This window comes from Hemibagrus wyckioides, linkage group LG11 (assembly GCF_019097595.1).
Source record: "Hemibagrus wyckioides isolate EC202008001 linkage group LG11, SWU_Hwy_1.0, whole genome shotgun sequence".
Taxonomy (NCBI): domain Eukaryota; kingdom Metazoa; phylum Chordata; class Actinopteri; order Siluriformes; family Bagridae; genus Hemibagrus; species Hemibagrus wyckioides.
The window spans coordinates 15,581,719-15,606,736 of record NC_080720.1 but is presented as its reverse complement, the minus strand read 5'-3'; the positions used below and the strand labels follow the sequence as shown (position 1 = coordinate 15,606,736).

The 25,018-nt window shown below is 37.5% G+C and overlaps 1 protein-coding gene across 5 annotated transcripts in view; it reads left to right on the top strand.

Annotated features, from left to right (window-relative positions):
* The first annotated feature begins 3,507 nt into the window (after positions 1-3,507).
* The window catches only part of quo (quattro), a 43,078-nt gene continuing 21,567 nt past the window's right edge, over positions 3,508-25,018 (top strand). For 2 of the 5 annotated variants that reach the window (XM_058404085.1, XM_058404083.1), the window contains exons 1-2: positions 3,514-3,588; positions 16,573-16,616. In XM_058404085.1, the coding sequence (XP_058260068.1) occupies positions 3,555-3,588; positions 16,573-16,616 (78 nt within the window). In that variant the 5' untranslated portion in view covers positions 3,514-3,554. Of the gene's footprint in view, positions 3,589-16,572; positions 16,617-17,432; positions 17,676-25,018 lie in introns of those variants that run through there. The other 3 variants (XM_058404087.1, XM_058404084.1, XM_058404086.1) reach the window with 3 other exon arrangements.

Sequence of the window (25,018 nt, the reverse complement as noted above, 5' to 3'; positions counted from 1 at the left end):
GCACACTCTGCCTCTAAAGAACCGTGCCGCAGTGTTCCACATGTGATCTTAACCAGCTATATTTATTCTAAAGAGGACACTACATTTTGTTCTTCAGATCAGCTGAGCCAGTTCTCTGCAAACCTGGGAAACCCAGTGGGAGCTGTGATTTAGGCCGAGTCATAGTGCATTCACACATACGCATACTCAATTTTCAGCCTACTCACATGCTTGTAGTTTGCGCCATACTAATTCACAGGACATTAAACTTAGAATAATGCTGCCTCTATGTCAAGTGACAGTCGGGACTTATAAATATATTTTTCCACATACAGTAACCAACACTACTAAAGAATTAGTTAAAATGGAAAACGTCGCAAAGGCAGCATTATCACACGGCCATTGGCGCCATCTAGTGGATGAACGGGAGAGTTGCATCAAGCTTTTAAAAAATAAAAACCAACATCTGAACAGCAAGTCTACAGTATATTAGACGGTGTGTGAAAATCACTAAAGGCTCATAATTGATGAGCTCATTAATGTCTCACTATATATTATATTATATATATATATATATATATATATATATATATATATATATATATATATATATATTATATTATATATATATTATATACACTATATTGCCAAAAGTATTCGCTCACCTGCCTTGACTTGCATATGAACTGACATCCCATTCCTAATCCATAGGGTTCAATATGACGTCGGTCCACCCTTTGCAGCTATAACAGCTTCAACTCTTCTGGGAAGGCTGTCCACAACGTTTAGGAGTGTGTTTATGGGAATTTTTGACCATTCTTCCAGAAGCGCATTTGTGAGGTCACACACTGATGTTGGACGAGAAGGCCTGGCTCTCAGTCTCCGCTCTAATTCATCCCAAAGGTGTTCTATCGGGTTGAGGTCAGGACTCTGTGCAGGCCAGTCAATTTCATCCACACCAGACTCTGTCATCCATGTCTTTATGGACCTTGCTTTGTGCACTGGTGCACAGTCATGTTGGAAGAGGAAGGGGCCAGCTCCAAACTGTTCCCACAAAGTTGGGAGCATGGAATTGTCCAAAATGTCAATGTTCCTTTCACTGGAACTAAGGGGCCAAGCCCAGCTCCTGAAAAACAACCCCACACCATAATCCCCCCTCCACCAAACTTTACACTTGGCACAATGCAGTCAGACAAGTACCGTTCTCCTGGCAACCGCCAAACCCAGACTCGTCCATCAGATTGCCAGATGGAGAAGCGCGATTCGTCACTCCAGAGAACGCGTCTCCACTGCTCTAGAGTCCAGTGGCGGCGTGCTTTACACCACTGCATCCGACGCTTTGCATTGCACTTGGTGATGTATGGCTTGGATGCAGCTGCTCGGCCATGGAAACCCATTCCATGAAGCTCTCTGCGCACTGTTCTTGAGCTAATCTGAAGGCCACATGAAGTTTGGAGGTCTGTAGCGATTGACTCTGCAGAAAGTTGGCGACCTCTTCGCACTATGCGCCTCAGCATCCGCTGACCCCGCTCCGTCAGTTTACGTGGCCTACCACTTCGTGGCTGAGTTGCTGTCGTTCCCAAACACTTCCACGTTCTTATAATACAGCTGACAGTTGACTGTGGAATATTTAGGAGCGAGGAAATTTCACGACTGGATTTGTTGCACAGGTGGCATCCTATCACAGTTCCACGCTGGAATTCACTGAGCTCCTGAGAGCGACCCATTCTTTCACAAATGTTTGTAAAAACAGTCTGCATGCCTAGGTGCTTGATTTTATACACCTATGGCCATGGAAGTGATTGGAACACCTGATTCTTATTATTTGGATGGGTGAGCGAATACTTTTGGCAATATAGTGTATATATTAGCAATATAATATGCTGATTATACTAGAATTTTACTTGTTTTTAGTTGTTAGAATAGGTATCCAAAATGAACAGTTTTAACATTTTTAATGTAATAAAAACATTATGATGCTGCTTCTTCTTCCTTCTTAATAATAATAATAATAATAATAATAATAATAATATTATTATTATTATTATTATTATTATTATTATTATTACTTTCATGTGATATAGCAAGCAACTCAGTCGAACTGAAAAGCAAATGGAAGCATTTTGCAGGGGAAAAAGAAAAAACTTACAAAGACCTGGTGGCATAAGTGTGCATACCCATTGGCTAATATGTTGCCGAAGCACCTTATACTCGTAATACAGCGGTCAGACTTTTGGGTAAGAGTCTTTCAACATAGCATACTTGATCTGGTAATTCCATTCCCCTCTTCTTTGCAAAAATTGAGTGAGTGGACTTCTGTGCACAGCCCTTTTCAAGTCATTCCACAGGTTTTTGACAGGATTTAGATCTAAGCTCTGACTAGACCATTTCTAAACTTTCATCTTTTTCATCTGAAGCCATTCCTTTGTTGACAGATAAATTCCAAATCCTGTGCTTTTGGTTGTACATGTGCAGGAAATTGACCCCCCCCATACCAAATTTGGTATTTTGGATTATTTTAGTTTCCCTCCATCATGATTAGAGCCCCAGTGTAAGCTGATGAAAAGCAGCCCAATAGCACAATGCTTTCACCACCATTTGTCACAGTGTCACAATCTTATCTATTAGAATAATGCCCACAACACATTGATGGTTTGTTTAAATGTAGGTGCGTTTGGATGTTCCTTTTCATAAGAAAGGGCTTCTGCCTAGCAACCCTATCCCATAGCCATGATATGTAAACCATTTTAGAGAGTATAGACACTATACTTTAGAGTTTGGTGTGGAGGAACTTCACAGAGTCCTGACCTCAACCTGATAGAACTTTGGGATGAATTCAAGAGGAGACTGTGAGACAGACCTTCTCGTTCAACATCAGTGTCTGACCTCACAAATGCTCCTCTAGAAGAATGGTCAAAAATTCTCATAAACACACTCCTAAACCTTGTGGAAAGCCTTCCCAGAAGAGTTGAAGCTGTTATATAGCTGGAAAGGGGCGGAACAACTCCATACTACATTCATGTGCACGAAAGGCAGAGACATCCCAAAGTGAATAGTAGAGCACTGGACTTCATAAATGTGACACCAGGCTATTAAAAACAAACTGTAGAATTAAGGAATGATTTGTCTTTGCTGTGCTACTGCTTCATTAATACAAAAACTCGAATGTTATAGAAAATGTAATGGATGAGATTTTTTGTAACAGAGTATTGATAAAAACATATCTGGCTTAATTGTGGGTTGAAAACTCTAGCCTGCACAGTATGTCTGGGTGTGATTCTGGATGATGAACAAAATAAAAATAAAATAAAATAAAATAAAATAAACCCTCCATGTGCTATTAGCCTCCATGTGCTATTAGCCAAGCAACAAAATTTGTGGCGTCATTAATTACCCGCTCTTAAAGCCCTCGCCCAATCACAGCGCAGTTTATTACGGCTCGAGACTTAGGGGCGCTGGAACGTCACGCACCTGTTGGCAAAGTTTGTCGCTCGAGCTCCCTGCAGTCCGCGTGCGTGCCTTTTAAATCCACGGAGTTTAACGGGACACATGGTGTAGCTGGAGGTTTGGATTAAATGCAAGGAAAAACATTAACGTTTCAAGAAAACAGTGAGTAGGTTCGTTTCTTTCTTTCTTTCTTTCTTTCTTTCTTTCTTTCTTTCTATCAAAACTGCTAAGAAATTAATATCGGTATGTAGAAGTAAAACATTCACCAGTTTAGTTTTAGTTTCTGCTCCTGAATTGTTCAGGTACCTTGTCTATCCCTGACGGTCTTCTTTCAGTTACTCTGGAAGAGCTGCTTTTGTCTATGTCAGTAAAGCAAATACAACAGATATCTACACACAAGAAACCCATTGCCCGAGGTAGTGTCTATTGAAAGATATCGCTGGCTCAGTGTTTACTTAAGACTGAGCTTTTCTATTCATGCAGCAACAGATGGAGGTTTACCCAATGACTACTGACACGGGAAGCATATTTTGGGAAGGCTTTCATTTTGTTCATCACACTTCATGACATACTAAAATATCTATCTATCTATCTATCTATCTATCTATCTATCTATCTATCTATCTATCTATCTATCTGTCTGTCTGTCTGTCTGTCTGTCTGTCTGTCTGTCTGTCTGTCTGTTTATCTATCTGTCTGTCTGTCTGTACATACATACAGTACATACATATACCGTATATTGGTTGGAGATATCCATCTGTCTGTCTGCCTGTCTATCTATCTATCTATCTATCTATCTATCTATCTATCTATCTATCTATCTATCTATCTATCTATCTATCTATCTATCTATCTGTCTGTCTGTCTGTCTGTCTGTCTGTACGTCTGTACATACATACATACATACATACCATACCGTATATTGGTTGGAGATAAAAGGTTGGAGATAAAACCCTGAACTGACCAGATTTATGCTAATGTTTTTAATGAACTTTTGAAAGCCTAAATAATAAGTCTTTTTCACAACCAAGAATATTCTAGTCCCATTATGTGTAAAACCTAGTCAATAAGACTTGATCAGTTAATATGGTCAGTTCAGGGTTTTATCTCCAATGTTTACTTCTCACTAATATGAACACAGAACACACACTAGAGCTACACAAAGCCCTTGTGTTGTCTTTTATAATGCTAATACAACCAGTTTTTCTTTTACATTAGTATTATAACAAAAAATGCATCAAACAAACAAGCTATAAAGCTGTTTTAGGTGAGTTCAGGTTTAATCTGTAAATCTGAAGTGTTGTCATGTGTGTATTACTCATCTCCCAGACTTAAATACATCATTATCTCTGTTCATCTCAGACTTGTGTAGAGTACTGTCATGTCTACCTTATGTTTGTTTTGTGTGGGAATTATCTAGTTGCCCTGAAAATTGGACAGTCACTGTGGTTTGGTCTACTGGACTAATTATTGTTGTCTCACCACCTATAGTTATGGATGATATCATAACAAAATCCTGTTTTTGAAAAAGTTAGATGACCTGGTTCTTTCATGAGGTAACATTAACTAAGTACAGTTCTGGCACCTACAGAATGTGTTATTATTGGGTTATAATATTGCTATAATAATGTCTTATCAAAATGGCTTGGAAAAAAGGCGCAAGGGAAGCACTTACATGACCTTACATAGCAAAGCAATAATCCCAGACTCCACTATTTGACCTGTCAAAGTTTGGTAACATCTGCTACACATTGAGGCAACAATCATTAATCAAATATTTTCCATAATTGCTGGTTTATTATTGAAAAAACTGGTGTTTAAATATAATTCATAAATAAAATTCTCATATTTTAAGCATATTTTTACATACATATTTTTGATTGTTTATCATTCATGAATTAACAGCAGGGCTATTAACAGCCTGAACAAGGTTGGTCAAATATTGATTGATTCATTGATAACTTCAGTATCAAATAGTTGCCTTAAGAATTTAAGTTGTGTGCCATATTGAGAAAGCCTGGGGTTTTGCAGACTGCATGTGTTATGGTCATGTAAAGGCAGTAGAGGTCAGTAGGGCTTTGTTTAATCTTTATGTTCTATGTCAGATGGACATCTAATACATCTAATACTTATATATCCTATTTTTGCTTATTAAACACATGGGAACATAAATGGGAGCCCATGCTAAGGAGACATAGCTGAGTCATTGGAACTATGATCAAAAACATTGTTTTCATATGAAACCAGTGACCATCTCAGCCTGTGGACAGGATGTCTATTTGTAATACTTCATTTTGATGGATGAGAAAAACTAGAAGAATTTCTTAGTTGCTGAGTATCAGTTTTCACCACAATATATGTGCAGATTTTCCAAGCATATGTTTCTCATTTTCTAATAGAGTAAAAGTCCATTCCATAGCTAAAACAATATTACAGGAAGAGAACTGTTCCTTTCAGGGTATGCCTTACCATATGCCAATGATCATTAAAAAAAAAGTGTTTTGTAGAAAAAATAATATATTTAAACCATCCATGCTTAAATCACTAATTTAATGTGTTCATTTGAAATGTATTTTTTGCTTTTTTTAATGAACTGTTCCAGTAATTTTGTTGTTACTTTATTGTGCACTGACCCTACATCATCTTTCATGGTTCAAGTTCAGCTGAACCATGAGAACAATCAAAATCATCGTAGATATTCGTAGTCCTACCACAATATCAGGATTTTATTGTTTGGTGATTTTCCAGCGATAACACATTGACATACACCTAGTTTATTGTAAAATGTTGATGGTGGATGAAGCATTAATTGTAAGTTTTAAGTTATTTTGGCTAAACTGTGAGTCGCTGAATTACGAGAAGATGGGAGTGTGAATGGGTCTAACATGGAAGTTTGTTTATATATATATATATATATATATATATATATATATATATATATATATATATATATATATATATATATATATATGTCTTGTCTTGACACAATGTGCTCTACAAACAGAGGAGCACAGGTGCGTATAATGACCATGTCTAGACATGCAGGCTCTCTCTCTCTCTCTCTCTCTCTCTCTCTTTCTTTCTCATCCTACAGAGTCAATGTAGGCTGATAATGATCAAGGAGACAGGTGTGCCTGATGTCTGCCACAGAAACCACAAACTCTCTGTTTCACTGTCTTTCACTCTCTCTTATAACTGCAGTAAAATGGCTTTAATAGAAGCTTGGGATGAATCATTTCACTCTTTAGGAGTGGCTAAAGTAAATAAACTGATATTGTATTATGACAGTCCAGTGAGTCAGACATTTCCCAGTCATGGTAAGTAGCTGATTGAAATCAAGATTTTCTCCTGTTAACTGGACACATGATCAGCAGTGAAGTAAGGTGAAAGATTCTAACTAAAGATTTGGTCAAGACTAATAATTTTCATTGCCCACTAGAGGGCGGTGTTTGATTTCTGAGCCAGTGGCTGTAGTTAAATAGCTTACATACATTCATAGATTGGTATAGCTCCTCTAAAGTTCTCAGTAAATACAGCATAACCCAGACAAGTGTAGACAGACTGGCTACTGTGATCATCATGAAGAACATTGCACAAAGACTGGTCAAGTGAAAAGGTCACAGAGTGTTTTACAAAAATTAAGAGCCAAAATGTTTTCATTTACATATTAGGTTAAGATTATGGGTAACATTATCATAGGCATAGCATTATTTAGCTTTATTAATAACTATTTCAACACAAGGTCCTCATGAAGACAAACGTGTGTATATATATGGAGTATGCGATTGGTACACTATATTGCCAAAAGTATTCGCTCACCTGTCTTGACTCGCATATGAACTTAAGTGACAATCCCATTCCTAATCCATAGGGTTCAATATGACGTCGGTCCACCCTTTGCAGCTATAACAGTTTCAACTCTTCTGGGAAGGCTGTCCACAAGGTTTAGGAGTGTGTTTATGGGAATTTTTGACCATTCTTCCAGAAGCGCATTTGTGAGGTCACACACTGATGTTGGACGAGAAGGCCTGGCTCTCAGTCTCCGCTCTAATTCATCCCAAAGGTGTTCTATGGGGTTGAGGTCAGGACTCTGTGCAGGCCAGTCAAGTTCATCCACACCAGACTCTGTCATCCATTTCTTTATGGACCTTGCTTTGGTCACTGGTGCACAGTCATGTTGGAAGAGGAAGGGGCCAGCTCCAAACTGTTCCCACAAAGTTGGGAGCATGGAATTGTCCAAAATGTCTTGGTATGCTGAAGCATTCAGAGTTCCTTTCACTGGAACTAAGGGGCCAAGCCCAGCTCCTGAAAAACAACCCCACACCATAATCCCCCCTCCACCAAACTTTACACTTGGCACAATGCAGTCAGACAAGTACCGTTCTCCTGGCAACCGCCAAACCCAGACTCGTCCATCTCGCCTCATGCCAGATGGAGAAGCGCGATTCGTCACTCCAGAGAACGCGTCTCCACTGCTCTAGAGTCCAGTGGCGGCGTGCTTTACACCACTGCATCCGACGCTTTGCATTGCACTTGGTGATGTATGGCTTGGATGCAGCTGCTCGGCCATGGAAACCCATTCCATGAAGCTCTCTGCGCACTGTTCTTGAGCTAATCTGAAGGCCACATGAAGTTTGGAGGTCTGTAGCGATTGACTCTGCAGAAAGTTGGCGACCTCTTCGCACTATGCGCCTCAGCATCCGCTGACCCCGCTCCGTCAGTTTACGTGGCCTACCACTTCGTGGCTGAGTTGCTGTCGTTCCCAAACACTTCCACGTTCTTATAATACAGCTGACAGTTGACTGTGGAATACTTAGGAGCGAGGAAATTTCACGACTGGATTTGTTGCACAGGTGGCATCCTATCACAGTTCCACGCTGGAATTCACTGAGCTCCTGAGAGCGACCCATTCTTTCACAAATGTTTGTAAAAACAGTCTGCATGCCTAGGTGCTTGATTTTATACACCTGTGGCCATGGAAGTGATTGGAACACCTGATTCTGATTATTTGGATGGGTGAGCGAATACTTTTGGCAATATAGTGTATGTGTACTGATATGGAATCAGAGGTGGCAGGAGATGTGTGTGCAGAGCATTGTTCGGGATCTTCAGGATTGTCACTTTAGTTATAGGTAACAGATAGTAGCCATAATCAAAATACAACAGGGTCAAAACACAGGGAACTAGGAGAAAGGAAAACACAACTAAAAGACTAGACTATAATGGAGGTCATTTGTACACTGAAAAAGATTACACAATGATGTATACTTAATGTCTAGTAATATTCTGCTGGATACACATCTAGAATCATTGTTATTTTGGATAATACACAGATTCTCCTACACAGTTCAGTGCATGTCACTGATGAGGAACAGAATCTGACCATATTTTAATATAGTCTGTGGAAGAGACACAGATTATATACAGCTCCAGATTATACATAACAGATGGTTGCATTATTCACTGATATTTTGTCTAATGAGTCAGTTTTAATCCTGTTAGGCAGGAATCTACATTACAAACCTGTTACAAAGTAAGTTTCATTACTGACTGTTGCAGAGAAATTTTATATGACTTGCTGCACCTAAAATACACAAATCTTATTACAGCTCAACCTCTGACCTCTGCAACAGAGCTCCTTCTAGCTACACATGCCATTAGTTTGAATTGTCCTGCTTCTTTTTAATTAACATCTGAACCCAGGTACAACACTTCTTATTCCTGCATAGGTATGGTGCTGTAAATTACTTAAAAATTCCATTTTTACTTCCCGTGTTTCAGTGCAGCTATTCATGCAGTGTGTATATGCCCATACACACACACACACACACACACAACATTTTCTGTTTGAACAGCTGACAAGCATGAGATGCATCTGCATCAACTTAAAATGCCAAAAAAGGAAAAAATTAATCCTTATATACGATTTACACATTTACACATATTATTTCGTGTTAAAAATGTAGTTGTGGACCGTACAATCATTAGTCTGGATGACAGTTTTGCATCTTAAACCAATACCCACCCCCCCACCCCCCTTTGAGACAGCATGTCATAACAGTACTTTTCTGTTAAATGTACTGCTTTTGGGGTAAGATATATACATGTATGTAAAACACATTGTATATGTTTTTAATGTCATGTTGACTGTACAGGTCTTGTTATATGTTATATGTTCCACTATATCTTCTAGTTCTCGGTCAGGTGAAATTAAAATGTGTCTTGCTGGTGTACTTGCTGTGCTTGAGGTGTCTAGTTTGTTGTCTGGGGTTTAGAGTAGGTGTGTCAAGTACACACACATACCATTTCGAAAGGCTGGGCTCAGTACACGGCTGTGACATTCAGGGAGAAAAGTAAGAGTCAAAGTAGAGTCAATGCTCCTCTGCAACAAAAGGAGTCCTTTTGGGCATTTGTTTAGGATGTCTCCTGGATGTCTCCCTGAGAAGGTATTTCGGCTATGCTCAATGGGTTGAAGACCCTGGAGCAGACCAAGGACTAGAGAGATTATATCTTTCGTCTGGCTAGGGAGAGGGAGGTCTGGGTATCTCTGTTTAGACTGATGCCCAATGAGCAGACGAAAATGGACGGAGGGAGGGATGGATGGATGGATAGATGAATGAAGAAACACACACACACACACACACACACAAATCTAAACCATGAACCCCTGCATGGAGAGAAAGATTTGTTTATTTGTTTTTCATAATTCAAATGTAATGGTTATAGTAGGATGTCACAAAGGAATGCGACTGTGAGTGTCACACAGTGAGAGAAAGACATGCACATAAAACAAAGAGCAAATATGTCACCTAAAAGGGCTGCAATATTTCACTTTAACATAATACAGAATACTGTATGCGTTTATGAACCCTGGACCCTGTCTAGACTTTCAGACATTTATCAAAATATGTGCTCGTCTTTTTCCTGTACATTCCGAATACTGCCTACAGGAACTGACCTCTACACACACACACACACACACACACACACAATGAATACTCTCTGTGTATAAACAGAGCATGAATGACATTACACAGCTCACATCAAACATATGCACAGCAAAATGACAAACCAGGAAATATAAGCCACCTGCATGCATAACTACACTTTACACTGTCATTTGATAAATTTAATCAAATAAATGTTGTTTTTATCACTTAAAAAGTGTTTATTTTGGCACCTAAACTAATGCAATGTTTGCTGTATTCCCTGCCTTTTCATGCAATTATAACTTAATGTGACCAAGCAATGAAAGATCCAGGTATCTGGTAGAGGAACGTGCACTGGATGTGAAAGAAATACCAATATACACTGGTTGTCATGCTGTATGAAGCACTAGGATGCTCCTTCCAAGCTAATGGATTGAAATAACTTTGCTATTGGGTTTCCTCCAGGTGCTCTGGTTTCCTCCCACAGTCCAAAGACATGCTTCTAGGCTGATTGGAGTCTCTAATAGTAGTGTGTGATTGTCTGAGTGAATGAGTGTGTGTGTGTGCCCTGCAATGGGTTGGCACTCCGTCCAGGGTGTATCCTACCTTGATGCCCAGTGACCCAAGGACAGATCAGATAAGCGGTACAGACAATGAAATGAAATGAAATGAAATGAAAACTTTGCTACTTGTGGTGACAAATGAAAGACATACAGCAGAAATGAGTTTGGCTTCATGATATTAATTGTCTTGAAGTGAGTAAATGGTAATTTGTCAGTCACTTCATACAAACTTAGCCAAATGAGCATAAAATAATGTCTGATCAGTAAATAAATCAATAAAGAGAAATAAATATGACCATGGTTCATTTGGACAGTCATGCAAAATGAAAATGAATGAGTCATGCATGTAGTTAATCAGCCTAATTTAATTTTATTATGAGTCAAATTATTCCTCACATCTACTCACAAGTTATATCATCAGACCAACACCAGGGAGTAACGTAAATTGTTCCCATAATTTGTTGCACTATTCTCCAGAATTTTCTATGAAATGTGTTTTAGTCCAAATAAAGTGATGTGCCACATAGACTGGTTGACATTTTTTATCACTTTGATCAATTAGATATTGCAGCCATAAAATAAACATAGCATACCATATCAATACACAGCAAAACATAAAAGTGGTCTCCATATCCAAACCCCTGTCTCTATCTATTGTACTATCTGTTTACACCCCTCTTCCACTCTCTCACTTTTACATTGCTCATACACTCACCCATACACACACATGGTCCTCTGGCTGAGCTACAAAGCTGCCTGACTTTGTTAGTCGATTAACCTACTGCACTGTTGTTAGTTCTCACTGGTTTATTTAAACCCTTTTGCACTAGCTCGGAAATGCACTTGCACTCAACCTGAGCACCATAACATCTGCTTCTGAGATTCCAGATCAGCCACATCCTGCAAGAGAGTGCAAAGGCATCCAAACAAATTGAGAAATGCCTTTCATACAACTTCCACTTGATCTCTTAAATCATTCCCCTTTATACAATAGGCATAACAGTATTCATCATGCCCTTTTTAATTGTTAATGGCGTCCAAGTAAATGTGACTCTTTCTGTAAGACAAAAAGGTATTAAGGTGAAACTAAAATCTGAATGTTGTTTATTTTATACTCTCCCACACAGATTTATCTCATTATTAAAATCAAAAGCCTCCAACCTAAAATTAAGCCTCATGTTGTTCACTCATGAGAGGAGATGAGATAAAGAGAAACAGATGGAGTGTGAGTAATTTTTCAGCCTGGGAATGCATCTGCAACACAGCTTGTGGCCATAACAAAGCAAACAAAAGATTTACAATATGATTTTAAATAAGGGAGTTACAGGAAATGCAGTATATTTGGCTGATTCATTTGTATTTCAGTTGAGTTGAGGTCTATTAGTTTCTTTTGGTAAGGATTAGTAACAAGAATCATACGAACACTAACACACACACACACACACACACACACACAGGACCACAAGATTCCTTTTCCTTTCTACAGTTCATATGTGCTTCCAAAGCAGGTATTGATAGATAAAGCATAACTGAGTTAAGCCTTTTCTGTTTTTGTATTTTTCCTAATGGAGAAAGCTATTTTACATTCCTCCTTTAAGTCTTGATTAAGCTCAAGGGTTTTTACCTGTCAGTCATATAGATGGAACATTTAATGCTGTTGGAAGAGGGAGGGGGTTACGGGAGAGAGAGAGAGGCTGGTGGTGGGACATGGCAGTAGGAATTAAACTGACTGCTTTGCCAAAGATGGGCAGACGCTGATAACAAAGAAGACAAAAACAAATAGCAGCTTTGTGCCATGTTTTTGTAAATCGACACACCCATAAAAAGCAAAGGAAATTCCCATAACTATGCAGTTTACTTTTACTGTAAGTTTGGGATTTTGAACTATAAGGTTTAAGAAGTATAATTTTAACGTGAACATACTCATCCTCTATAAAACAGCTACTATTTGGGTGTAATTGTGCTGATTTGTTGCTAGGAAACTAGCACAATCGCTGCAAGTAACATTAATATTGTATGCGGGCTGGGTAATGCACTAATAGATTATCAGTAATGTGATATAATGGCATTATGATTGACTTTACTGATTATCTTTGTTGTTGATAAATTTTGTTATTTACTATAAATAATTGATTTGACAGTACAAATGTAGTTGGTTAGTTGCATTTGTCATTTTCATTTCATTAAGTTTAATTTTCCTACCTTTTTTTTGTAAAATTCCTTCATTTTATATGTGTAATTTTATTTAATTGTTAATCATTTATGAACATTTAGTGGTTTGTGTTAGCACATTGTTAAGAAAACCTAAGTAAAGTCTTTAGATAGATCGCTGAAGACATACAGTACACTTGTTAACCATTCACTTGTTCAAGACAAACCCCATTCACTAGTTCCTAAATGTTTTTCATTATTTACAGCTCTAAACTGTTTTGCATGAAAATCCCTGAAGAGCAAACCAGTCTATCTGGCACCAATAACCATGACATGGTTCAAAGAAGCTTAGATCACATTTGCCCTTATACTTATATTTGACGTGAACATTAACTGAAGCTTTGCATGATTGTATGCATTGCACAAGTACCACATGATTGGCTGATTAGATAGCTGCAGGAATAAGCCGGTGATCAGGTGTTCCTAATAAAGTGGATGGTCAGTGTATATTGTGAAATACTTTCATTTTGAAGAGGATTTCAAGGTACTATAAAGGTTAAATAAGGTAATGGTTAAATATTGTGATGACCCATATCACCCAGTCCTATAAATTACTCTTCCAGGTAGTAAACAATTCTGCACATCAGGCATCTTACAGTATATAGTTAGATAACTAAACTGGCCTTATAGTATAGCCATATATTACAATATATTACATCATGCTTCTGAACGTTAAATGGGAGTTAGTCACACACTGGTCTTGTGAGCCAGATAATCTTTTGCAAGAGAGTGGTATTTTTCATTGGAAATGAGTAGGAATAGAAAATACTTTGGTAATTAGATATTTTTTACTGTGCTTATGTACTATTTTGGAGGATTTAAACATGGCAAGTATTACTGGAATTGGATACTTGTAGTCAAATATATTTAAAAGGGAATACAACTACAGTTTACTTCTTTTGTTTTAATGTTGATATTTTCCCCCCTACATAGTAAGATGTCCTTTGTAGGCGATTCTGATTCATAAACAATGAGGTATTATATTCGCCCACATACTTCTACACAGTACTCAATCTTAATTAAGTACAAAATTGTGCCTTTCAGTTTAACTGATTTACAAATGGCTAACCCCTTGTTGGCCAACTGTTTTAAACAAGATTCTTAAATAAACTTTAAAGACATAAACCTTTTTTTTAATGCCAGATGACTTTATCTTGCTTCCTAAATGCAGCACAAACCTGAAATGCAGTTCAACCTTGTTCATCGCCTTCAGTCAAATAGATTCCTTCCATGTCAAATCATATCTGTATGGATTACTGGGATTTAGAGAGATTATTTAAATTACTGGGATTAGATTTAGGTTGTAAACACATTGATACCGTATCTGTGTAGTATGACTTACATTTATGTCAGAAGGATTGCATGTGGATGCTGCGTGTGCTGTGTGCCAGGATAAGTGTGTACAGAGCCGTCTCAAGTGGTACACAGGTCCCAGGGCTGTATTTTTCTGAAGTGCGTGTGCCTTGCACATACAATTAGGCTAGAGAAAGAAAAATAACTATTGTGTGAACAACAGGAAATGAAATTAAATATTTTTTATTATATATTATATACAACTCTGGAAAAAAATAAGAGACCACTGCCCAATTTCCAGATTTGAGCCCTATTGAAAACCTCTGGAATGTCATTAAGAGGAAGATGGGTGGTCATAAACCATCAAGCAAAGTTGAGCTGTTTCCTTTTTTGCAAAAAGAGTGGTATAAAGTTCCCCAACAGCAATGTGAAAAACTGGTGGAGAGCATGGAGCCAAAACGCATGCAAATAGGGCTTATTCCACCAAATACTGATTTCTAAATGTTATTTAGCCAAAGCATTAACACAATTTGTTTACAAATTATTTGCCTTTTGTTTTATTTGAGTTATTAAAGCTCTGCAAATACTGCATGATCTTGGGTTATTTTGATGCGTTGTCATTTCCTTTAAATATACACTCTAAATAACAATAGTTATATTTTGAATTTAGGAGAAATATTGTCAGCAGTTCACAAAAAAATTAAACAAAACTGTTCATCTCACCAATACATGCACCTGTAAGAAAAAAAGATGACAAACTGATTATTTTGCAGTGGTCTCTTATTTTTTTCCAGAGCTGTATAATAATTATATTATAATAATTATGTACACTTAATAATTAAATACTCTAATGATGCAGAGTTAGCACCCTCAATGCATTTATGCAAAGCCGCATATACAGTGGGTTTATAGAAAATTACAATATACATACAGAGTGAATACTGATGACCCGAAACAGAGCAAACATTTCCCCAGATAGTTAAATTAAATATGTTGTAAGGATTATCCCTAAAAAATTACGAGTGAATACAAGTAAGACCTACTTTACATCTAGCAGCTAGCAGTTCTTATTGATATTGTTGCTTTCTTTCATTGAGTCATTTTGTTTTCAAAAACACAATAATTTTTGTACATGCACTGACAATTCTATCCTGCTTTTGTTTATAGTTGCTGCTCTCCCACACCTGCAAAATTCTCCCTATCCAGACATTCCTTCACCACTTGCCATAGTCTCTCTATGATGGAGTTTGAGCTACAATAACAAAAAAAAAATGATCTGCTTAAAAACCTTGTAGTTAGAGTTATTAGTAGCTGGTTTGATCCCAGTATCCATTTAACATGCTGTAATTTTAGCTAATGCATGATCAGAGTAGTGGTCCTCAAAGGGCAGTGTGGTGGACTCTCTCAGACTGCCCTGAGTGTACAGTATGTGTATGTTTGTTAGTTGTGCAAAACATTTTGGCCCATATTTCACGAGAAGAGTGTAGGGGACATTCACTGTCAGCTCAGTAGTTGAGGAGGACCTGAGGGTCCTTTTCTTAAGATTCTTGTGTTAAAGGCAAAAACGCAGCTGTACTCACAATCTACAGCATTGTTCAATCACACATCTGTTTAGCTCTTTCCCCTCCCTCTCTCCTTCTCCCTGGACTTTTTAACACAATCTAACAATCAAACTATTTTTGTTGTACAAACCTTGCATATTCAGTAGAGAGGTTTCATTAGGGTTTATTGTCTCTTTAGCCATCTTCTATCTTGCTTTGTCTTTGTTGTTCTCTCTGTCCTTTTTCTCTGCATGATCTTGCTTACTTTCTGTCTCTTCCTCTCTCTGTCCACATCTGGTTTTGATAAGATTAGGATTTAGAATACATGTCTGGTGCATCATGCTTCTTTGATCTGGCATCAACACGCCAGCCTTTTGCATTTCTGGACATGAGACGGTTGCTAAAATAAAAACATACATACAAAAAAATAAAAAAACATTTGCTTGTGCTGTCTTTCTTTTCTTAGGCATGTATTTATCCCTTTCTATATATTTTTTTCTAAATCTCTTCTTTTGTCAGTGTGTTACTGCAAATATTATTCTGAAACTATAGTAAAAGTATATCTAGGTGCTTTTAAAAGAGCTAAATTGATGTTTTTCTCATCTTAAGGCGAACATTTAAAAACAGCAGGACCCAGAGAGAAGTCTGGACAGGTGAGTGCTGCTTTTCAGCCATCTTTTTTTATTTATGCCCAAACTTCTGTTCATGTAGAATGCACATTTGAATATTCACAACTGCTGTAGTGAGACAGATAAAAACAGGTCCTAAAGTACTGTCCCAAAGGCAAGCAGAACAAAAGACGATAGACCAAGTGAGAGAGTCCAGTTTAACATATTTTTCTGGTATGTAGGCCATGGACATTCCTCAGAATGTTTTGTCTAAGAATACATCAGTATCATTCTACACTAAAAACTGCAGACCATATCAATATTATCCACTCACACAAGTTGTAGTGTCTGTCTTTGTGTTTCTGTTCAAGAAGGGTGTAACCATACATTCCAAGGGGTCTGCACTCCTTCTTGCCCTCTCTTTCTCTGTCTGCCACTCTCTCGCCCCCCCCCCCCCCCCGTGTGTCTGTCTGTGTTTTTCTCTCTCCCACTGATGTGTGTGTGTGTGTGTGTGTGAGTGAGTGAGTGAGTGTGTTGGGGGGGGTCTTGGAGTGAGAATAGAAGCTGAACAGAGGAAATGAAAAAAGTTCAGTGGGTCTTTAGTGGTCTTTTTGTCCATGAATGAACTGTGTGTGTGTGTGTGTGTGCGTGTGTGTTATACCTAAGTGTGTGTTCCTCATAGCCGGTGTGTGTGTGTGTTCGGGGGGCTAGATATGAAGTCCAGAACTGCAACTAAGGAAAAATATGAAGAGCCTTAAGGGGGATTTCCTCTGTTAGAGAAAGCTTTTCTCCTCCCCCTCTCTCTTTTTTCCCCTCCCTCTACCTCTGTCTCTCTCTCTTTCTCTCTCCCTCCCTCCCTGAAAAAGTAGTCAGGAAGCAAGAGTACCAAATCAAGCAGCAGGCTCTCTGGCATAGAGCAACTTTTTGTTGTTGTGCTGTAGAATGGCAGTGAACTACTTCAGCCAAAACACTGAAGCATCTCTAAATTGGACAGCAATGCAGATATGTTCACTCTGGATATAAGCCTGTCTGCAAAACGAAACCAGTTTCTGCATGGATAAACAAAGATGACAGCTGGATAACGTGGATAGTATCGCCAAAATGGTATGACTGTTGGTCCTGCTGTTATGCTTTGTCTATGTTTTGTGGTTCTAATCCATAGTGCTGCTTTACAGTGCTTGTGATTCACACTATTGCTGATTAGCTTTTGAGCAGGAATGTGACTGGTATAAGATATGGTTACTGCTTTTATATAGAAATGGACAGCCTGTCACTTTACTATTTGCTTGAAGTGCATTGTGTATGATTCAATGTTAGTAGTGTTCTTTATCCAATAACCCTAACTTACATTGTACCTACTCTGCAGACTAAAGGCAGACATGGGAAGTACTACAAACTTTTGAGCCACACAGTTTAGATTTTTTTTTGTATATTTGCTAAAATATTTTCATATCTAAGTATTGACTAGAATGTACTGTGTTACACAAATATTTTAACTTTGGGGACACGCGTTCCTGTGTGTATACAGTATACACCTTTTGTTTTCCGAGTCCTGTACTGCGCATGGGGGAGTTTTTATTAACAGGAATTAGTTATGCCTCAAAGACTAGTCATGTTTCAGTTGTAATTAGTAGAGCAGGTTCCATACACAGTCATAATGGAACTTAATATTTATAAAGTGTACTGCAAGAATATTATATAGCACGTCTATAAACTTGGAGCCTAATTTAAAGCCCTGCAATCATCATCAAGCACTTATTAAGGACAAATGAATAAACACTGTATGTTCATATAAATTTCATATCTTTTTTCATGTGAGTTTCATATCTGACCTCTGATGCGCACCTCTAATCCAAACCTTGCACACTTAAAAAAATCAAGCATAAAATGAATAGTGCACCTATAATTCATTTCTATTTTTGTATCTGTTTAGAATATATTACTTGCTCATTGTAAATAAGATATTTGTATTTGGCTTTTTAGGTGCATACAGAAATATGCCTCCTTGTCTGTAGGTGCATAGGGAGGCTAGACGGAAGCACTATTATCTTCAAGAATACCTTCCATTTATAGCGCTCTGATTTTTTTCAAATGAGACTAAATGAGAGATTCTAAAAAATCTTAAACCTTCAAACTGAATATTTATAGTACTCCAAAAAACTGACCAATATAATGTACCTTTGCAGATTTTTCAACAAATCTAACAATATACAGCAGTACATATCAAAGGAAGGGCCTGTCCTGAAGCAGGATGATTCTGGCCAGCAGATGATTCTGGTCTGTTGTATCATCTGTTTTCAGCTATCATCTCAATTTTCTATTGCTCAACTCTTTCTCCAGTAATTCAATTGAAGCATGCATGTCCTTCCACCAGTGTAATTACAGAAACTAAGTGGGACTGGTTTCTCTCGGAATGCAATGAGCCGCCATTTAGATTTCACAATGATTCAATGTCTTACTCATAATATGTGGGTGAGAATATGAGAGGTAGCTGTTTATTATTCCTAAACATCCTCACATATTCACTCCATATACCTACAGAGAATGTGTAACAATTCCATTCAGTGCCCAGTCTAGACCTTGCAAGTGTAACATGGATGGGAAAAATAACTTTACAATCTAAATCTGTCACTGTTTAAGTGATATTAATTTATTGTGATGAACTGGGTTATATCTATTTAGTAAACAGCTTACTGTATATCTATTGAAATTCAGTTGCCAGTCCAGCCTAATTTCGAACATTGTTTCATGCATCCACTTTATTTAATGTAAAATTCTGTATTCAACTTGTTCTTATTAACATTCACCCAATATATAATCAGGGTGAACAAGTGGGTCTCCCTGACAGATCTACAATTCATGATGCTGGCAAGCAATGTTTTCACCTTTTTATGTTACACTTCAACTCTAGAATGGTTTATTTTGCTTTTCTGAAATATCAAAAGTATGAGTACAATACCTGTTTTTCTTCTTGCCAATACTTACACAGAAATAAGTAAGCAACTTAGGTTTAAGCAATAATGTGTCATGGAACATTATATTTAGCTCTGTTTATGTTTTCCCGGCTCTGTGTGGGATAGATACCTAAAACCAGTGTCGATGCCTTAATATAACCTTTATAACCTTTATGATATAAGTTTTGTTATTACACTTGAAATGTAGCTGATATTGATTTCATTGGTTCCACTGATCATCAGTGAGATGTTTTTTAACTGGTAATTCAGCTAATGGGATATAATTTGAAAAGGCACAACTCTCCATAATGCATTACGACTTACAGATCCAAGTATACAGACAGTATTGAGAAAAAGCTTAAACTTACTTCCTTAAGTGATTAAAAGATTTCCTTAGGTGAAACATTCAGCTGTAAAAATAACAGCATCCCACACCACCCAGCTTGGCTTTAGGTCAAGTTAGGAAATTTTTGGTCCAGCCAGGACATGAACTTGAGATTACAAAGAGATTGTATATTTTGTTTTTTTGGTGCCAGAAAGGTTTGAGTATTTCTGCTGATCTGCTGGGATTTTCAAACAAAGTCTATAGAATATACACAAAATGGTGATAAAAACAAACAAACAAAAATCCTGATGTTTGTTGTAAATATTAACTGAACATTGTGACCTGATTGGATAACTGCATGAATGAACAGATGTACAGGTCTCTATTAACACCTTTTACATATATGTTACACTATATTATGTTACATTTATATTATACTTGTTAAAATAATTTTATACATTTCTATAAAAGCATTTCTCTCGTAGACTGATTTGGCAGCTGTGTCACACCAAATATTATATTTTGAGTTTTATGGCTTGTGAGTCCCAGAGTCTAAATTCCTATGTGTCGTCTTCCCAGCTGCTGAGAGGCCTCAGGACACTTGTTTTTGCCTGCAGAAGCCAGCATGCTTGTTTGGCAGCAATAGTCAATGGAAAGTAACAGCTTCTAGTCAACTCCTCCTCTCACGCACACAAACAACTTGCACTGTATTTGTGTGGCCTCAATGGATTCATGCCAACCCCTTAAAAATACTCTAATAAGCTTACACAAACCTACATTTTACACACCATGCTAACTATCCAGCCATGAAGAGAAAAGCTGCTAGACAATCAGAACAAGCAAGACATCAAATGCATCAAGACATCCAGTGTCCTTAAATCCCCTGAAGTAAAACATTCAAAGCCAAACACTTACTGGAATGATCGAAGGATGATGACTTGGTATTTAAATTAGCTGGCCTGGAAACGAGAACCCTCTGATAGAATGTCTGCAAGCATGGCAAAACTAAAAAAAAAAAAAAAAGACAAAATACCTCAAAAGCAAAAGTAATTTTCTTATTCATTCCTTTTCTAATGAGAGACTGGGCCAGATTCACCTGATAAAGCTAATGTGTTTCTGCCTGGGAGCTGAAGCTGGGAGGAGAAGTCATTGGTGCTGGCATGGGTTTGTTTTGTTATGGTAATAGGGTTGGTGCAGTACCAGCTTAGGAGCATTAACTAAAGAAAAGGTAGCAGGGTAAGTTGTTGACAAAAGAAAATAAAGAGAAAGACTCTTTTCTGTCACTAAAGTCAGGACTGAATCGTACTGTATGCAAGATAAATTAAAGTGATGCCATGGGTCAGCAAAAAAATTAAAAAATATATATGTATGTAACCTAATGCCTCATCTGTATTTTGATTAATCAAATTCATTTTTGTCTGTCACAGTTTGATTATTATTTGTGTGTGCATTATTGTTATGCGTAATCTGAATTTTTTAGACTAATGCTCAGGGGAGAATTTAAACATTACAAACATTATTTTATCTTGAGAATGTTTATTAATCTGCTGTAATGGTCTGCTCTGTATAAATCTGCTTTAGATTAAGTCTAAGCATCCCAGCAGCTATGCCAGTGTGCATCATCTATGCGTGTGCACATTAAAGAAGTTCTGATAGTTTGTGGTTAATTTTTTGTGCTCAAAACCATTCATCCTATTCAGTCTCTGAGCTAACCAATACAAGTCTTACACCACTTTTAACTTGAAGAATGTTGTTTACTGACCCATTTTGTGGCCTAGTCAGGATTTATTATTTTTCTCAGCCACAACTGGAGAGAAGTGACAATATGGAGCATGTGTTACTAATAAAATTCTGTGTGTTTTGACCCTGAGAAGGCCTGGCAGAGTCACACAGAGAGAGAAGGCTGATGAGTTGTACCCTAAGCCAGATGTTCAGCCACTGATATCTGACAGAACACCATGCTCTGTTATTTCTACATCAGTTGCACTTTTTGGTATTTTGGCTACATAGCACACTTCACAAGAATTTTCTATATCCCATCTACTTTCCTATTGCTTGATACAGAATACAGACTGCATAAAGGTGGGGCCGTAATTGAGGCTTTTGAGTTTGCATGTTAAAGCAGTGGTAAAGTCTTGCAAATTCTGTCTGTGTTTTTCCAAGGCTGACTGCAGGTGCTGAGATTTGCATTTTCATTTCTAATGGACTGTTGGGCAAACAGTACAGCTGAATGTGATTGTTGAGCCTTCTACATTTTCTGTTCTTCATGTGTAACTTTGCTGAAAATTCAAACATGACATTTTAATCTTACTAATATCTTTATGTCTAAATTCTCAGGTGTCCGTAGAGTTCTTATACTGAAAGCTTACATTCAAATAGCATGTTAAATCTTCTGAGGAGTCCTCCAAATATCATAGCTAATATATAAGGTTGGTATATTTTAAACACAGCTATCAGATACAGCAGAATAGAAATGCATGTCAACCAACAGAAGGCAGATTAGACAATGGCATGGAAACTAATTTGAAAATTCTTAAGATGGACAGATGGGAAAATAGTTAAACAAATATGGGGATGGGTAAGCAGACAGCTTGTGTTAGTTGGTTACACAGTTTTCATTGGGTTGCAGTGCAAAGATCAAAAAAAGGACCCAAGCTGTGTGAATGGGGAACATTATGCCACAGGTCCCTCTGTAAGGAATTAAATAAGAGTGGCACCAAGACAAAGACAACACTGTCCCCTTTAAGAAAGCGGGGAGGGACAGGAAGAAAGGAGAGGAGTGAGATACTTGCTGAGAGAAAAGAGGGAGGGGGTCTTTTGAAATTTGACAGCTGAAAGTACAAGACTTTTCCTTTTGAAGAATGAACACATGTTGGATTAAGGTCTATTGGAATATGGAGCATGTGGATATTTTTGGCTTTCCAGCAAGATCTTATTCTCTTGCGGCAGTAAGGTGCTTTGTAAAGTTCATTGTTCTCTGCAAAGTAAATGGATTAACTATTACGTTATTTAAATGATAATGCATGAATATAATTAATATTTATGCATTTTATTTATTATTTATGCATCTCTATAAATTAAATATTTAACAGAAAATGCCTAGAAATATGCAGCTCTTCTGTAAAGATCTTCATAGAGTATACACTAGGTGACCAAAAATATGTGGACACCTGACCATCACACACATATGTGGGCCTTGCCCAAACTGTTACCACAAAATTAGAAGCACACAATTGTCGGAAATGTCTTTGTAGCATTAAGATGTCCCTTTACTTCAACCTAGGGGCCTAAACATGTTCCAGGTTTGCCAAGGCTGATTTTTAAGAACTCGAGTGGCCTGCATAGAGCCCTGACGTTAATGGGTAAACATAGTGTGCAGATGCTCTCTGGCAGGCTAAGGTAAGCTACTCTTTTCCATAACCCTTGATGCAAACACATAAATGTGCTTCAAAGCAGATGTGTAAACCAGCTATGATAAGCACAACTACCACATTTTATCAGGGTGTTTGTGTGTATTTATGGTATTGTGCATCAGTCAGACTTAATGCAATAATGATTGATTAAGGTGACTATGCACTATATTCACAACTTGTAATTTTGTACATATAACCGTTTAGTCTCAGTGTAATAAAACACTGTTCAGATATAATGAGCTGGAAGGTGCCGATGTGTTGCAAGATACTGACAGAAGTGTTTAAGGCTGCAGCTACCCTAATGGGCATGTTTACACATATTTTGGTTATTTGGAGTTATTGAACAGTGTTTTAGTTTATTTTAGTTAGTTAGCTAAAGTGCCATAGTAGTTCACATAACCTGTGCATGCAGTAGGGGTTTATTATATAATGTAAAATTAGAAAAAGGCCAAATTACATGGCATCATTGATGCAGAACCCAGATACAAGTACTGATCCTCAGCCTTATCACATCCATTGCTTCTTCTCCATGCATTTTGCAGTAAAATGTTTCCCATTATGGTTAAGTATAATTGTAAGCACTTAGAGGACAACATGTAAAGAATGCCCTCACTTGTATGCAAATAAACAAATGCAAAGTATATATAATGCCTAAGGAGATGCAAGATGGCAGAACAAAGACAAAGAATGTTTACTAAGAAAGAGAGAGAGAGAGAATGAGAGAGAGAAAGAGAGAGAGAGAGAGAGAGAGAGAGAGAGAGAGAGGGGTCAGCCAAAGGATCCTGAAGCCTGCATAGAACAAAAAAAAGACCACCTTGAACTAGACATGCTGAGCCAGAGAAACCAACTGGAAACAGTTTTTAATCATGCAAAAAAATTGGTCTACAAGTTAATATTTTAAACTGCATTAGATGACATATTTTTTCAAATTACTATCTATCATACAGAGAGTTCAGTTCATTCTACTCATTTTGGTGTCTATGCCTATCATCAGATTAAAAGTTCTTGAGTCAAACATAATAACTACTTGCTTCTGTCTCTGACTTAAACGTACCTGGAATATTTGATTATAAGAAGATGTTTATAATAACAAGTTTAAGACCATGCCGTTGCATTGAAGTTCTGCAAGAAGAAGCCCAGATCTTGATGAAAAGGCAAACAGAATATCACATCTCATGGGCTACAGCTGCAATGTATTACAGTCTTTAACACAGTCAGTGAATTCCACATCAGCACAGCTCAATGACTCTCTATCAAATAAATTCATTATGGCTAGAAAAAAAAAGCTTAGGAAAAATCGAGAGCCAGCATTCCTCTGAGGTAAGGGCATGACCTCACAGGCACTGCTGTCTGTGTTACTGTATGACTAATAGAATACACCTCACACTCATGTCTTGGCTGTGGATAGAGGCTTCATAGGGGAGAAACCTAAACTCTTCATCATCTCCCTTTTTTCAATTGTGGCAACCCACAAAATGGCAGCTAGTTTTATTTCACACTGATGTCATGAAATACTGCTTGAGTGTTTTGAGGCTTAGGAACACATTTCAAAGGAAAACACTTGTAATGGAATATTACTTTTGATTAAACAAAGAAATGATTAAAATAATAGAGACTATAATTTACAATGTTTTTGTTACAATTTTTATGCAGTTCTCTAGAGATCTGTATAAAATTGTGAAACATCATAAATAAATAAAATCAGTCTAGATTTAATAAACCATATATTTTAGATGCAATGTAAATTAGGACTGG